The sequence below is a fragment of the Leptomonas pyrrhocoris genome, assembly GCF_001293395.1.
Source record: "Leptomonas pyrrhocoris isolate H10 chromosome Unknown, whole genome shotgun sequence".
NCBI lineage: Eukaryota > Euglenozoa > Kinetoplastea > Trypanosomatida > Trypanosomatidae > Leptomonas > Leptomonas pyrrhocoris.
The window spans coordinates 498541-514322 of NW_015438363.1; the positions used below are offsets into that span (position 1 = coordinate 498541).

Here is a 15782-nt window from a genome sequence, read left to right on the forward strand (position 1 = left end):
CTTTCGGGGACATTTCAGTATGTGAAAGATTGTGCGTAAAACTGTCGACGTTCGAATTCATCGGCGTTATTTATTTCTCTGGTCGCCTCAGGTTAAGAGCCTTGATCTAACTAATATATTATTTTCAATATCATTGCTTTTCTCCTCTGATGAATGCTGGAAACTATGGAAACTGCTAAAGAGAAAGCAAACCTCCACAAAAAAGAAAAATGAAGAGTATTCTGATTGGCAAAATTGAATTTGAAATGCTGCAGTTGCGTAGATTTAATTAAATGCCTTCGCTTTCTCTTCGCTGAAAAGTAGGTTGCGGATGATAATAATAATTCAAATAGTTGAGCGCGCTAAACTGTTGAAAAGAAAAACGAAGCTACTCCAGATGAATAACGACGCTAACGTTGTGCGCATCCAAATGATTCATCATGTGATGCGAAACAGTATCGATCAGTTTCTTTCTTGTGCTTGCATATTCGTTGCCGCTTCGCATTTTGCCAGCGACAGTGCAAATTACAAGCTCTCGCGGAGGAGTTGAGTGCACCCAAATTGTTGGTGTCACGACATCTTGAAGTAAACCTGTTTCAAGAATTGCCACACGTAGCTCATCCGAATAATCCTTGCCGTATTCGGGAGCGGACAGCAGCAGTACCTTTCCTGTCTCTTCCAGCAAAGGAAATGCAGACATCAAAATGAGCACCGCGCTGAGTGCACTGCAAATTGGATCGGCGACCCAGAAACCAAAAAAGTAAATGATAACGCTGGAAATAATAACACTCACGCTTCCCAGTAAATCCGCCAGAATGTGCAAATACACGCCTCTCATGTTATGATCAACGTGACCACCACCACCTTCACCGTGTGAATGGGAGTGGCTGTGGCCGTGCGAGTCGTGGAAGAAAATAATACCAATAATGTTCACTACAAGTCCAATAACAGAGACGAGAAGCAGATATGGGCCTTCTATCTCCGGTGGGTCGATAATGCGCTGAATAGACTCAACAGTGACGTAAAGCGCAATAAAAAGAAGCAAAATACCGTTGACAAATCCGCCAAAAACTTCATATCGTGCGTATCCAAAAGGGTGTGTTTTTTCGTCCGGTCGCCAAGAAGCGGCGTGTGCCGCGTAAAGCCCAATGGCGATAGACGTGCCGTCGAGCATCATGTGAAACGAGTCTGAAATGAGACCTAGTGAATTCACTGCAATGCCGTACAAAAACTCCAACAGCATGATTGCAAATGTTAACAGAAGAAAAACGAATAGTTTGCGTTCTCGTGAGTTCGACATTAACGTTGCGATAATGCCGACATTATCGGGATACTGCTTTGATTTCTTGAAGAGCTGTGCCGGGTCAAACAAGCCCGCTCCCTCGGAAATTGACGAGCCGTCGGAAAAACTGACCCTCTTGTGAGCCCCCCAAAGCGAGAACGATGCAATTGTCAGTGCAACACACTCCCAGCTAGTCAGCGATGGGAATGCCGAAGTCGCGCACAGCAGAGAAGAAATAAGAACACCAGCCAGCGCAGCAATAAATGACCAGAAGTTAGCTTGCCCCACCAATCCCAGATGTACACAACCGAAAAGGGCAACGGCAGCGATGCAGAAACTGAGCAGAACACGCATTTCACTTGGCGCTGTAGCTTGCTTCTGCCATACTGTGACGACAAAACCAACAATGCCGAGGACAACGGTGGAGAAGATAAGAGAGTATGTATCGGCCGTTTTCACTGCCTCAGACGCCGCGAGCCGTCCTGCGAGTGCCACGCAAAGAATTCCAATGACGCCGTAAATGATGGAAGGCGGTGTCTTTTGCCCGGGGTCGCTTATTACCATGAGAATGGCGCTGCACACCGCAGTACAGATAAGTTTTGCAAACCGCGGACCTTTTCTGCAGCGGAGAATGCTTGGAAGTCCTGCAACGCATGCCGCTTGCAGGATAAAGCGCAGAGGCCCCAGAGTTTTCAGACCGTACAGAAAACTGGCAAAAAGAAGCGTGTACGCAATAATCGAATTGCTCCGGCGACGGGCGTTAAAACTCTCCCCACCTAAGTTGTGTCTGAAGTTCGAAGCTACGCGCACAAAAAACGCCGCCAGTGCGCAGAAAGCACTAAGCCATAAAAAACTCGTACCTGTGGCGCTTGCCGCGCTGTACATCACCACGACGCACGCACACGCCACGAAGCCTAGCGGTGGCTGAAGAAGCTGCATTTTTGTCGTTACGAATCGTCTGCGGTGCCCGTCAATGCTTGAGAAAGACTAACGATTGGAAAACACGAGAGAAAAGAGACGAGAAGATCAGAAGCGAGAACCGTCGAGACGGTTGAAGAGCAGAAAAAGCACCTTGATCACTGTTAACTGAGAAGCGCCACCTTCAACACAGCAGAAGACGCCATCTTCTGGTGAACGAAAAGTCTCAGACCGTGCAAAACGCCATTCTGCGAGTTCAATCAGATGGAAAAAAAATGGACGTATAAAAGAAGTGCAGTTGCTCTTTAGTTAGAAGGATCTTCGCTGTATAAGGTACGTGTTTACTGAAATTACATGGGCTGAACGGAACAGTGCATGGTGTGCAGCTCACACCAAATTCGTATCACCTCCTAGAGAAAAATGAAGACGCGTTGCCCTCGCACAGCTGTGCGTACGTGTTTGGGAACAGCTTTTATGGAAGCGCTTGAGTTTGTCCTGTGGATGATACAGCAATTAAATAAGGACGTGTGGTTTTCTCTCCCAACGCCAGTTGTCAACGATGCAAAAAGGAAATACAGAAGTCTTGGCAGCACAAGAGGAAGAGGAGGAGGGGGGGGGAACTGAGGCAAGGAGAAGGCACTGCGAGTTGCAATCACTTCCTTGGCGGTTCTGCGGGGGGCCATCGACTGTTGTCTGAAAGTTTTGGTCCGGATCAGCCGCGGTGTGTTTGAAAACGATTGGTGGCTTCGTTGACGTGACACAAAAAAGAAAGCTAAAACAGTTTGTAACAGACGAGTAAGTTTAAGGTGCTTACGGCACTTGACAGCTGAGGATGCTGGGGTCATTCTTGCACCTGAGTGTTGCTCATTGTTGCACGCACGCGATCGCGAAAGAGCGCTGGTGAGTTTGTTTGTCCGAAGTCAAGAAGCGTCTTTCTAATTGCAACAGAGAGAATGTGTTTAGTGAGGTCTTTATCTTCTACAAATCAAACTCTTTGTTTGCAACGTGTAGTGTCACTTCAGGATGTGCAATAATAGTAAAAAAAGACGCTCGGCAAGTCTTAACGGTATACCGGCACTGTAATTAATAATAAGTATTAGAGAAATATCCATTTCCAGCCATCTATTCTTGACGAGCGTTGCATGAGGAATAATAGATCGGCGATCTTGATGCTGGAGAATAGCGCGGCGATATATGGCGTGAAAAGCCGGAGCTTTTTCTTATTGTTGTATATTTCTTTCGCTTCCTCTACCAAATCTTATCTTCTTTGTTTACGTACCTGTCCACACAGCGAAACGGTATTCTGCTTTAAAAGCCCTCTCGTTTTTTTGGTTTTGTTGAACGCTTTTCTCTGGTTTTCATCTTCTCTGTTAGCCTTTTTAAGACATCAGAATGTTCAACTTCGACTATAAAGTTTCCTACGATGAGTTTGTCAAGACAATCTACTATCATGCCTGGAACTACGAAATTAAGGCTAAGGAGCCACAAAAGGAGCAACAAAGACAGCGCGTCGTTGTGAGCGAACTGATTAAGCGTGCCAAATTGGAGGAAAGCAAGCAACATTACGCAAACGCTTACTATTATGCAAACAGGTGCTTGCTGTTTTTCGATACAGATAAAAACAACGTAGATTTTGGGCGCAATGATCCGCCGAGGAAAAAGATTTTCGAAGAAGCTCTCGATCTGGAAGCGAGGCTGAGACAAAAAGATCTTCTTGCTGAATACAACGCCATGATTGAGGAAATTGACCGGCGAGAACCAGAACGTTGCAGAATAGTTGCTCAGCAGCTAGAAGTCGACAACAATGACGTTTCGCCTAATGCGAAGCCTGATTCCCCAGGTGTAAATGAGCACTTAGCTCGTCGGCAACAGTTGCTTTCAAACGAGTCGAATAATGTGAATTCGCTGTTGCAGCGTTTGAAAGCCACCTCTGGATCGAGAACTCAAGACTCAGCGGCGCAAATAAAGCTTTACCCGCAAAACACCTCTCCATCGCCCGCGGAGCCATCGGCCGTGGCGACGCTGTCCTTTCCTCCGCCGACGTACGCAACTTTATCGCCTGACATCCCTTTGCCACCTTCGCCCCAGCCGCCGCTTCCCTACAGCGGCACCCGTCCAGTGTCACCGTCAAGCAGCAGTTACGCAAAGTGTCTATTGAATTCCACCAACGCTGCAATTACTGTGAGAAGACGCGGTATTGTAAACTTGGGCAATACGTGTTACATGAATAGCATGTTGCAGGTCTTGAATTCCACACCATTAGGGCAGTACTTTTTGACGGATGACTACGTCTCGCAACTGGTTACACGGAACGGGAAACTGACTCGCCTAATTAACGCCTTTAGCTTTGTTATTCGCGAGCTTAACCGCACAGATTGCGACTTTTCTGTCAGCACATCACCGTTTAAACTAGCTTTAGGTGAGTACTACGAAGGCTTCCAGAACTCGAGGCAGCAGGACGCGAACGAATTTCTGCGTGTTGTTCTTGATGGGGTTCACGGGGCGCTGAATGTGAACGAGAGCAACAAAGTTGCTTTCCCCGAAATCGACAACACCCAAGGTACTGACGACGAACTTGCGCGACGCTACTGGGCTCAATATTATCAGACGAACTCTTCCGTCATCGTTGACTATTGTGCTTTTCAAGAAAGAAGCATGATTGTTTGTCCGTCGTGCAATCGACAATCTCGCTCTTTCAACGTCTCACTTAGCATTGAGATACCTATTCCGCACAATTCATCTCGAGTTTCTCTAGAAGACTGCCTGGCCGCGTACTGCGGCGAGGAGGTGCTAGACAATAGCTCTCTCTACCTCTGTCCCAGTTGTAAGCAAAAAGTGAACGCGAAAAAGCAGCTGCTCTTTTACTCGGCCCCTCCTGTTCTGTTTGTCACGCTCAAGCGGTTCCGGAGTTATGGAGATTTTTCTACTGCTTCAAAAGTGAACACGGATGTCTTTTTTAACAAAGTGCTGAATATGGCGCCGTTTATGTGCTCTTCGTTCTCGAAGACAAAATACCACTTAGTGGGCATCGTGAACCATCAGGGAAACATGCACGGCGGCCATTACACCGCCGATGCTATCGGTCCAGACGGTGTGTGGTGCAATTTTAGCGACGAGCGAGTGACCCGGTCTGGCGAGGCGGATAATCAGTTGGGCTATATTCTGTGCTACGTCAGATGAACATATATATATTTTTTATGATGTGGTCAACCACTTGTTGCAGTTGTGTTGGAGCCAGAATAGCAAAAAAGAGAAGGATAGATAGCTCTCTTTTTTATCTGGCTCTTTTTTTCCCCTACATGAGAGAAGTGACCTTCTGCTAGTCTATTCGTGTTGCTGATATTTCATAGGTGAGTTTTTTTTTTACTTCTTAGCGTTTGTGAATTTTACGTCTTTTGAATGGTGTTGCTTTCGTAACTCCTTTCACGTTAAGAGCGTTATGGTTGTGCATTTAAACGCAAGAGGACGAAAGGGTAATCACATTCCCTTTTCAGTGCTCTTCGGTCTGGAAGCAACAGCGCTAACACTACAGAAAGAAAATATGCGACGCCTTTTACAATATTGGTATTTATTCAACCTGTCTTACTTCAGGAGTTTCAAATAATACGTACACGAGAACTGAATGAATTGTGTTCAGACGTTTGTAGCATGCTCGGAACTGTCAATTATTCTTCAGTGCTGAAAAGGTAGCACGTCCTTTTTTGGCGCGATTCCCCTTCTCCCGTAACCTGCATTAAAATACAGGTAATGGTATTCCACATGAACGGAGGGTTTTATGGATATTATTGACAGAGGTCACTAGTACGCGAGAAATTACGTCGTGAAGGACCTTATCTCCCTAAAAGGAAAAAATACAATGTTTGCGGTTTCTCATTCAAGAATTATTTTAGTCTCCTTTTTTTTTCTCATGCTATTTTTTTTTTTGCTAGCGACAAGATGATTTAAAAGTTTTTTTTTTGTGCTACGAAAAGACAGTAAACCAAATTTGGCACGATGCGCTCTCAAAATGCATCCTCGGAAGCCTGGCGTGAAACGTTATGCGAACATCCTGATGGTCCAAAAATGTTAAACGACACTCTTTCGCACCCAAGCGATTGGTGTGAAGCAGGTGAAGTACACACTCAACGACGGGGCTTTCCGTCCGTTCGACCGTTGACTATTTCAGCTGCTTCTGTTTCCGCAAGTCGCAGGAGTGAAGATCGTTACATTGATCCATCGCATGGTAAAAGGTTTCTCGCCTCAGGAGTCTCGCCGCTGCGACGAAACGCCGCCTCAGTCGCTTCTTCATGTCGAAGCGCGGGCTCTTTAGTTCCCTCCAGTTTGCGATATATCGGCTTTACTCCCTCAAGAAGCTATCCTCCTATCGAATGTGAAAGCAGTACTTCTGTCGCAACACAGCAACAGTTTCTTTCTCCGCAGCCCGTGCAACCTTCGACCCGCTTCAGGGTTCGGAGTCCGCGCCCTCAAGAAGTGTCGAACCAAACGCGTTTTACACCACTGCACCCCTTGTTGAAGCAAGCGCTTCTGCTGACTGCCACCGCCGAAGTGGAAGAGCGTTTGATAGTGTACCAGGAGGAGAGCGATGGCTTCGATGACATTGTGGCGCTGTTTAGCGTTGCAAAAGAGGTTGAGGCTGTCCGTGTTGCTGCATTCGATATGTTTGAGTTCGAGGTGAATGCTCGGCGCGCGCTTTATACACAGCAAAGACGCGAGCGGCGTATACTCTGGTACTGGTATCTTGAAAGCTACCGCAACGCAGTGCTGTCACAGGAAGTGCGAGCCCTTCAACTTGGCGATGGTCAAATGGCTATCAAGCAAGCGGAGTCGCTGCTCCGCTCAAGGAGCACTAGCTTGCAGCAAAGGTCACACGATTTATTTGATCCTAAACTTGAGCAAAACAGTTCCTCACCGCCTCAAAGGAGCGTGCATTCTGTCAACGTGGAAGGCGTTGCGCGTGCAAAGCCATCTTCCCCAAAGCGCCAGCTCAGCTATCCGGCAAACAGCAGTCTCAACAACAGATCCACGCGTACGAGTCCCGAAGAAGACCTTCGTAGTTCCCAAACGTCAACCTCATCTTCGCCCTCTGCATCATCCACTTCCTCACCAGCTCAGAGTGAGCGAAGTTTATCGCGAACAACCGAATCACTGGTTGCAGCAGGCGAGCCAATGGCGTCGTCGGCGAGGGACAGCGACGTTGCATTGGAGAGTAAACTCGACAATCGTATTGCGAGGCAGCAATTACTGCTGGCTAGCGGCGGGACGACACACAACAATCTCTCAACACCTCTTTTTCCAAGTCGATTGCCACCAAAAACACCCCACAACACGACACGATATGCTAATAGTGCTTTCAAAGTTTGATGCTCTTAGCGTCATGTGCGTTTTGGGAACATAGAGCCGTCAACGTTTACCTCGACCGAAGTGAATACCGCTTCTGCTGAACCTCAACACCTGTTGTTTCCGATCTCTCGGTAGCAGCTGCTTTGTTGCTGTTCTCATTTCATTGTACCTTTTTTTTGTGGTTGTCTTTCTGGCGCTAGTTTTCACTTCACTTTTGTGTTTTCATCGTGTGTTGTAGTACATTGTATTGTCCAACTTTCTGCTTGTAGACCAGATTAATTGGATAATCAAACTATTTTGGTTGGAGCTTTGAGGTCTCTAGTTTTCTTTTTCGGCCTTTCCCTACATCTTCCTCATCCGTGGTGCAAATGTCGCGTTGTTTTATTTCCTCCCTTGCAATTTCGCATCTTCTGTTCGCGTTTCTCTTGTGCTTACTGTTTTTCTTTTGTTTCTTTTTTGTCGTTCATGTTGAGGAAAGTACTTGGACTTTCTGGGTAGCGTTACACGTACCTCCATTCAAGCTCCTGTCTCATATCCGTTGTACTTAGCAGTGCACAGAAAGAAAAGACAGCGAAAGAAGGTAATTATATATAAAAAAGATAAGAGCAACATGCGTTGCAGCGGTCTTTTGCGGTCGCAGAGGATGCTGAGCGTCCTGTCAGATTTAGCTGCATCAAACAACACAACGACGTATTATGAGATCCTCCACAAGCCACAGATTCCAGTGACATCGTTTCCTTTCATACCCCCACCGCGCTGGGCGACGGAGCTCTCACGTCTGCTGCACAAATCTTTTCCTGATATTCCTCAGAAGCATCACGGCCGCTTCTTGCAAGTATTTGTTCACCCGAGTTTCACCACAAGCGCTGGTGCATCCGGTACCATGCTGCCCCTCATACCGATAGGTGAGGCACTTTTAGAGAAGATTGGCGGACTGTGGATTCTTTCCACATTTGAGGGCATTAAACGAGAGGAGTACACCTCCCTGCTCGCCCTTCTCATGAGTGACACGGCCTTGTGCCGCGTCCTGCGAGACCACTGGGGAATGGAACACATGGTACTCACCGACGCGTCGGCCGACCTGTTCTCAAAAGAGCGCTTGAATTCTTCCAAGGGAATGGTGCGCTGGCTTGCTGCGCAAGGCACTGCGGGCAGAGCACAGGCACTTCCCGAACCGTACGCCGCCGGCTGCGTAAAAGCGATGGTTTCAGCAATATTGCTGGAGCACGGGTACGACACAGCGCATCACTTTGTTACCTCCGAAATACTCCCATACCTTTTGTAAAAGAAAGAAAGGGAAACATAAAAAAAAAAACAATCGACATTATTGTAGGATGTCAGCCGCGAGGTTTTGCGCCGCTAAAAACCGCGAGTCTGCTGCGTTGATACATGACAGCCGAATTGCCAAACGTGGTGACCGTTTTTTAGGGCTCGATGTCGGAGATCAGTTTCTCTTTTTCTGATCTCCCTTTTTGTTGTTGGCTGAGCTGAGAGTTCGCACAGAGACACGTGCTACCAGAGACATCATTGCTGCTGAAGTTCTTTTCACACAAACGCACGCAAATAATAATAATAATAATATTTAAAAAGGCGTAATTGAGCGAAAGAAGGTGCTGAGAACAAGACCACTGATCGGCACCAAAGTCCTTGTTTTAAGGATTTTTGGTCTCGAATAGAAGCAAACACGAAGCTGTTTGCCGTATTCATTTTCCCGCAGGTGTGATCATAAGAATAAAAATAAAGGATACTACTTTATGCGAAGTACCGCGAAAAGCGTGAAGTGTTTCGAAGCGGCTCTTTGGACCTTTTCTGCGTTTTTATCTCATCTCGCACCCTTTCTGTTTCGTGGTTCTCTGGGTCAAAACTCACACACACAAAAAGAAAAGTTTGCGATTCACGAGTACACCTCTTCGGTGAAGCACTTCTCAATCCATCAGGCGAAAGCAAAGATATTTATTTATAACTGACGTTCACACACCCGCACAAGCAATAATTGCGGCTCTAGATGACGAGCTTTGCGGAGCACCCACCTGCTGCAGCAGAGGATCCAGAACAGTCTTCTTCGCAAATACAGCTTGTTGCGTATGAGGAAGAGCCGCCGCGCTGCAAATCGCAAGAAGAGATTCTGGCGGAGCGGCTGCTTGCGCTGAAAAAGTTCCAGTACGCTATTCCCGCTGATCCCGAAGGCGATGAAACGGGTGCTCAGATGTATCTCGCGGCCTGTGCGGCGGTGAAGACAAGTGGCATGAAAGGGCCGACTCAATCGATTGCGAGAGATCTTGCCATGAACGGGGAGATGCTGGACCTCTCCTATGCCGGGCTTGGGGTGAAGGGATGCGCCGCCCTTGCCGCTGCCCTGCGCGTCAACTCCGCTGTCCAAACTCTCGTCCTCGTTGGCAACTTCATTACCCCGTCGGCTGCGCTGGAAGTGGTGACGGCCATCAACGAGGTTCTCTCCGTGTACTCCCTCAACTTGTCGAAGAACCAGCTAGGTCGCGTAGAGGCGATGCGGAAACGTACGGATAATTTGTCCAACGTCTCCGGTGGGACCGTGGTGGATCGGGTCCTGGCTCCTGGCGGGGTGCTGCGCACCCTATCGCTGCGCGAAAATCATTTAGGTGACACCGACGTGGCGACCTTCGCGGACACGCTCGCGGAGAACGTCACCTTGCAAGAGCTGGACCTCAGCTACAACTGCATCGGGTACGCTGGAGCGTCGGAGCTGGCCAAGGTGCTCGCTCGCAACGGCGACCTCCGCTTGTTGAACTTAGAATGGAATCCCCTGCGTGCTGCAGGCGCGCATCTTTTGTTGTCGGAGGGGCTGCTGCAGAATAACACCATCAAGCAGTGCAACCTGAGCTCGTGCGGCCTAGATGACAAGTGTGGGCAGCTGGTGGCTCGTGTGGTGTCGGAGAACGCCATTGAAGAGGTAATCGTCGCAAACAACCGTATCACTCACGTAGGGGCTGAGGCCATCGCGCGCGCCCTACCGTCCACCTCTGCGCTCACAACTTTGGTGATGGATGGCAACCCTCTCGGGGACGAGGGCAGCGCGGCTCTGCTTGACGCGGCGTTGAGCGGCAGCGTCGCCACACTTCGCGTGTTGAGCTTGCAGCACTGTAGCTGCAACAATCCAGAGACGCTGCGACGCGGGCAAACAGGATCGACGTCTACACTGACCATCCGCATCTCGGAAAGTGTGTAGCATGGCTATCAAGCAAGCTAATGCCCGAAACAACAACAATAACCACCGCAAAAACTGAGCTCACGAATTGCTCGACGGGCATCTTCTGCTGCAACAGCGCTTCAGTTTTTCCCCTGAATTCGTGTTCGATGTATAGAACAGCTGGCTTCAAGCCACTTGTTTTCTATTTCTTTCTTTCTTAGACCTCCGATGTGAATCGAAACCTTTTGTCACCGTCCCCCGAGTGAGCTGTCAATGCTCGACAGTCCACTTTGAATCTGCCAAAACATCAACAATAAAAAAGGAGCAACAACGAAAAAACGAATCGTTTCTGCATGTTCTTAGCGAAAGAACAACGAATTTGTCACAAGGAAAGGATGCGGAGAGCGTACACGTACAGCTCAATTTGGAAACAAAAACAACGCTGGGATACGTTGTCATTGAAGCCCCAGTAAAACGCGGAAAGGCGGGAGAGGAACTCTGTCTTGTCACCAACACGTGCACGCAGTAAAGCCCCAAAAGGGATTTTTCTAATTTGTTTCTTTGCTCTAAGCTGCGAAGTGGCTCATGTTCTTGTTTTTTCCATCCTTACTAACTTGCTCTCTCCTTTTGTGTGTGTGGGCTTTGCGCATGTAGGCGGTCATGTATTTGTCGAACTCATTTGTCTGACGTACGTTATACCAGTAACTTTCTTTCTCACTCCCACAGGAAAAACAGACAGTCCCCCAGACGTAGAGAATGTCGGAGAAGGGCGATTTACTGTTGCAATGCGAAGCGGCTTTATCAAATGCGCTGCTCCACTTCTCAGAAGACGCGGACTGTCTTGCACCGCTACCACCGCAGGAGCGACTGTTGGCTACTTTGAAGGCATGCACAGAGGCGCTGTCAAACCTTACACCAGTACCCCGAGTCAGTGACATTATCGCAGGCTATTGCGCTGATTTACTGGAGTGCTGTGGCACGAACGACGGCGTGCTGCTGTGCGTCGTCACGCAGTTCCTTGCTGACATGTCTTTACAAGAGGACAACGTCGACCTTTTTCTCCGCTTCGGTTTGCCGAGCGAATACTTGCTGATCTTACAACGGTGGCAATCCTTGACGACGAACACTTTGAACTGTGTGTTTGACTTTGTCAGCACCATTTGCACAAGCAGCGCCGCCAGTCGGCAGTCGCTTCGACCGTGCATCCCGTACGTGCTCGCCGCCATGCACCACAACCTCTACGCGATTGAGGTTCTCTTTGGCGCTGCTGTCACCCTGAGCACGCTGACCACACTCGACAACGATAACTGCAAGTTGGTCGCGCAGCGAGGCGGTGTCCAGATCCTCATTTCTGCCTTCTACCACGCCTACCGGACCCAATCCACTGTGGTGCAGGTGGAGCAAAAAAAGTCGTTGCAGAGCAGCTGCGCTCTGATAGCCCGTGCGCAGACACACCGTCTAGGGGAGAAGGAGCAGCTGTGCCAGGATGTGCAGAAGTGGTGCCGTGATGTGCTGCTCAAAGTTTGCCGATCGCGGTGCGAAGACACCACTGCGGCGCTGCAGCAAGCGGACTTCGGCGCTTATGGCCACTGTCTAGCCTTGGACGAGTTGAAATGGACTCTGATGCTGGATGTGTCAGGAATAGAGAAGAGACCAGTGAAGAGTTGAACCAAACAACCAGAAAAGAAACAACCTCGAAGTATCGCGTTATGCAAACGAAGCTGGTGTGCCTGCAGCGTTTACTCACCTCTGATAACGCGAGACTCAGCATCGTGCGGCTGCAAAGGCGGGGGTTTCTCTCTCAATGCTTAAGGGAACACACGCCCGCTTCACCGCACACCTAAGAAATAAGTCAAAAAGTGCATCTCTACAAGAGCGCGCGACCGAGTTTTGTATTTCTACTGCCCCTTCGAGCACGTGTTCCAAAGAGGCAATATCGAGCTGCTAGGTGTATCCAATCAAGTTGCCTCTTTTCCGCAAGCAAGCGACCTCCTCCTCGCGTAACGTAAATGATAATCATTATAACGCACACGGTATTTACCTTTCCATTGGGGTTTTTGTCGAATGCGGTGAAAGAATATGAACCTGGTGCGCACGAAACACGATCTTTGTTCTGTTGTACTCTCCTTTCTCTTGCTTCTTGCGACTCTTTTCTGATGCCTTTCTTTCTGTTCTTGTTGCCGTGGGGTAACGATTTGCTTTCTTTCTTTCCAACACACAGTCACCAAAGTAAATCGTCGCTTTTTCCCCTTTTAAAGGTAAACTCCAGTTCATTAAACAAAAAGCTAGCTAGTCCAAACTAAACCCTTCTTGAAGCGTCTTGCAAGCCCTTTCGATTCACCGAAGAACAACTTTCTGTTAGGAATACATCCGCTTCTCTTCTCTCCTTTTTTCCTCTTGATCGAGTAGTGTTACGGCAGGTGATTGCAGGTTTTCTTTTTTTTTTTCGCTGAAGCTTACCGGGTAAATACTTCTCTAACGAGAGGTACGCACCTTATTTCTCCGTTTTTGCCGTTTTCGTTGTCTACCCTTCTTAGGCTTTCACACACACCCTTTTGTGCAAGAATTCCTGTCTCTCACGTCTTCCCAAAGGATACACGTGCGCACCTCACTATTAACGCAGCAAGACAAGAAACCGACAACCGCACAAGCAATCAGCCATGTCGTCGCAACAGAATGCTGTGGACGCCTTGCTGATTCGTCTGGGGATGCCGGAGGAGATTCCGACGTTCCAGGCCCTCGGCGTGGATCGCATTGTGACGCTGCGTAAGATGTCCGAGGAGGCACTGCGCGAGGCTGTCCCGGATGACGAAAAGCGCAAGTCGCTCATCGAGTCCATCACGAGCCGTGGCCACTTGCAGGCGCGCCGCGCTGGTCCGCCGTCGGGTCAGCCGCACCCCCCGCGCAGCGCAGATACCGAGCTCGTGCGCGGCCCGTTCGAGGAGGGCCGCGGTGGTGGCTTCGCACCCCGTGGCGGCCGCGGTGGCCGCGGTGGTCGTGGTGGCGGTCGTGGCGCTGCTGGCGACATGCAGGACGGTGACGACTCGACGCGGGTGTGCCGTCACTTCTTCAGTAAGGAGGGCTGCAAGTACGGCGAGAAATGCCGCTATAGCCACGACCCGAACGACCGCGATCGCGGGCAGGAGTTGCCGTCAGGTAGCGGCATGGCGCAGCGTACCGTGGAAAAGCCAGCGCCGCCGCAGAACTACAAGTGCTCCATTGAGGTGGAGATCCCGACGGAGCGTATCAAGTACCTGCTCGGTACGCAGGGCATCAACATAAAGTACATTAATGAAACCTGCAGCACGTACAACGAGCGCTTTGATCACGTGGATGAGAAGGATGAAACCTTCAAGATCCGCATGTTGGGCGCGACGGAGGAGGCCGTCAACAAGGCGAAGGAGCTGTTGCTGCTCATCGCCGGTGTGAAGCGTGAGGAGGAGAAGAAGGACCGCTTCCAGTACGCCGTGAACGAGCTCGACGCGAACACGCACGCGGCCCGTCTCTTTGCCGCCTGCAACCTGAAGAACGCGGATACTCCGCGCCATCTGTCTGATTCCATCCTGCGCAACGTCCTCTCCAGCTTCCATTTTGTCCGCCCGCAGGAAGTGCGCCACTTCTACATGTACACGTCCAGCAGCGACAAGGACAAGCTGGAGATGGTGAGCAAGATTGTGTCTCAGCTGAGCGGTGTGCAGGCGATCCTCTTCTGTGACCAGAAACGTGTGGAGGAGATGCGAAAGGGCTCGCAGCGCATTGCGCGCCACTTCAATGGTGTCGAGCCGCAGTTCGTGTACCGTCAGTTAACGAAGGAGGAGCGCCTTACTGCCCTTGAGAAATTCAAGAACGGTGTGGTGAACGAGAACGGCGTGAAGCAGCGCCTGCTCGTCACCAACGAGGACTACGCCAAGCTCGCCCGCAAGACCGTCATCCCGTACGTGAACCTCGTCATTAACTTCTCTGTGCCGCGCACAGAGGAGTACTACGTGCTGCAGTCACAGGTGACGGGCCGCCACGGCACCGTCGGCGCGTCCTTCCTCTGCGTCAACACCTACGAGGAGGCTGCGTTCCGCGAACTGAAGGAGAACATCCAGTTTGAGCGCTTCGAGGACGAGGACCATTTCCGCGCGACGGCGGTGGAGCTGTCCTACGACACGGTGGAGAACTCGCTGACCCCCGAGACCGCCGACCCGCCGGCGGACTGGCGCGAACACCTCAACGACAAGAAGCCTCCCCAGAGCTTTGGCAGGCGTCGTTAGTACACGCCAGCGACTGAAGCTGAAAGCGGAGGGTAAGTTCACCCCCACGCAAGCATCTACCCAAGGACAGCGACAAACGAGGAGGAGCACGTGGGACGCAGAATGCCATTCCTTTCTTTAAACCATGTCGGCGTGGTGAAGGTCTCTCTTTCTCTCATGTTTGGTGCCGCCGTGGCGATGATCCAAGTTGGCGAAACAGGCAGCGTGGTTGCTCGCAATGACACCTTTTTCTCGCCCCTTTACTTTTGTGTCTGTGTGCAGCACTATCTTTCTGTTTTTTTCCCCTTGCTCTTACCGTTTTTCCTCTTTCGTAGCTCGGTCGCGTTCAACACAAGCCCAAGAGAGAGGGGGAAAGGGTGGGAGAGTGAGAGGTAGAGGGAGAGGAGGAGAGAGAGAGAGATGACTTAAACTTGAATTTACCACCTTTGTTTGTTGTTGTTTTCGTCAATGTTGACACGTACATTGCAGGTAGTGTGCTGGGGCCACATCGGGAATGCGTATGTATATATAAATGTGTGCGTGTGTGTGACGAGAACGTTGGCTGATTCCGACGCACACATGTGTACAAGCTCCCCCCTCATCTCTTCTCTTCTTCCCTATCCTAGCACCGCACGTGCGTTGGCGTTGTCAGAATTTGCTGTAATCATGGGTATTTTGCGTGCTACCTGGAGAATAGAGTGTGTGCGTGGGTTTTCTTGTCTGTCTAGACGCTGTTTTTACTATTACGTTATTGTTTTTAGTTTGTTTTTGGGCACCTGTTACTGTGTCGGTGGTGATACGTTTGTATCTTTTTTTTTTTGGTGGGTGGCGACCTGGAAAAGAAAAACGACAAGGAGAT

General features: G+C 49.7%; 7 protein-coding genes across 9 annotated transcripts; 6 read left to right on the plus strand and 1 right to left on the minus strand.

Moving 5' to 3' along the window:
- Positions 1-367: 367 nt before the first annotated feature.
- Positions 368-2249, minus strand: ABB37_04348 (putative cation transporter; the record flags this gene model as incomplete). The annotated part of the gene is made up of 1 exon (XM_015801996.1): positions 368-2249. The coding sequence occupies exon 1, from the start codon at positions 1220-1222 to the stop codon at positions 368-370; it is 855 nt and encodes a 284-aa protein (XP_015659397.1). The 5' UTR covers positions 1223-2249.
- A 1219-nt stretch (positions 2250-3468) lies between these two features.
- Positions 3469-5359, plus strand: ABB37_04349 (putative ubiquitin hydrolase putativecysteine peptidase Clan CA family C19; the record flags this gene model as incomplete). The annotated part of the gene is made up of 1 exon (XM_015801997.1): positions 3469-5359. The coding sequence occupies exon 1, from the start codon at positions 3572-3574 to the stop codon at positions 5357-5359; it is 1788 nt and encodes a 595-aa protein (XP_015659398.1). The 5' UTR covers positions 3469-3571.
- An 813-nt stretch (positions 5360-6172) lies between these two features.
- On the plus strand, positions 6173-7540 carry ABB37_04350 (hypothetical protein; the record flags this gene model as incomplete). Its single annotated transcript, XM_015801998.1, has 1 exon — positions 6173-7540. One exon carries the CDS (start codon positions 6173-6175, stop codon positions 7538-7540), a length of 1368 nt encoding a protein of 455 aa, XP_015659399.1.
- A 450-nt stretch (positions 7541-7990) lies between these two features.
- Positions 7991-8804, plus strand: ABB37_04351 (hypothetical protein; the record flags this gene model as incomplete). 3 transcript variants are annotated; one of them, XM_015801999.1, is made up of 1 exon in its annotated part: positions 7991-8804. In XM_015801999.1, the coding sequence occupies exon 1, from the start codon at positions 8163-8165 to the stop codon at positions 8802-8804; it is 642 nt and encodes a 213-aa protein (XP_015659400.1). In that variant the 5' UTR covers positions 7991-8162. The 3 variants fall into 3 exon arrangements, with proteins under 3 accessions (XP_015659400.1, XP_015659401.1, XP_015659402.1); XM_015802000.1 differs by having other exon boundaries at positions 7996-8804; XM_015802001.1 differs by having other exon boundaries at positions 8016-8804.
- Positions 8805-9398: 594 nt separating this feature from the next.
- ABB37_04352 (putative leucine-rich repeat protein) lies at positions 9399-10724 on the plus strand (the record flags this gene model as incomplete). Its single annotated transcript, XM_015802002.1, has 1 exon — positions 9399-10724. Exon 1 carries the CDS (start codon positions 9525-9527, stop codon positions 10722-10724), a length of 1200 nt encoding a protein of 399 aa, XP_015659403.1. The 5' UTR covers positions 9399-9524.
- A 613-nt stretch (positions 10725-11337) lies between these two features.
- On the plus strand, positions 11338-12353 carry ABB37_04353 (hypothetical protein; the record flags this gene model as incomplete). The annotated part of the gene is made up of 1 exon (XM_015802003.1): positions 11338-12353. The coding sequence occupies exon 1, from the start codon at positions 11442-11444 to the stop codon at positions 12351-12353; it is 912 nt and encodes a 303-aa protein (XP_015659404.1). The 5' UTR covers positions 11338-11441.
- A 551-nt stretch (positions 12354-12904) lies between these two features.
- On the plus strand, positions 12905-14944 carry ABB37_04354 (hypothetical protein; the record flags this gene model as incomplete). Its single annotated transcript, XM_015802004.1, has 1 exon — positions 12905-14944. Exon 1 carries the CDS (start codon positions 13346-13348, stop codon positions 14942-14944), a length of 1599 nt encoding a protein of 532 aa, XP_015659405.1. The 5' UTR covers positions 12905-13345.
- Positions 14945-15782: the final 838 nt, after the last annotated feature.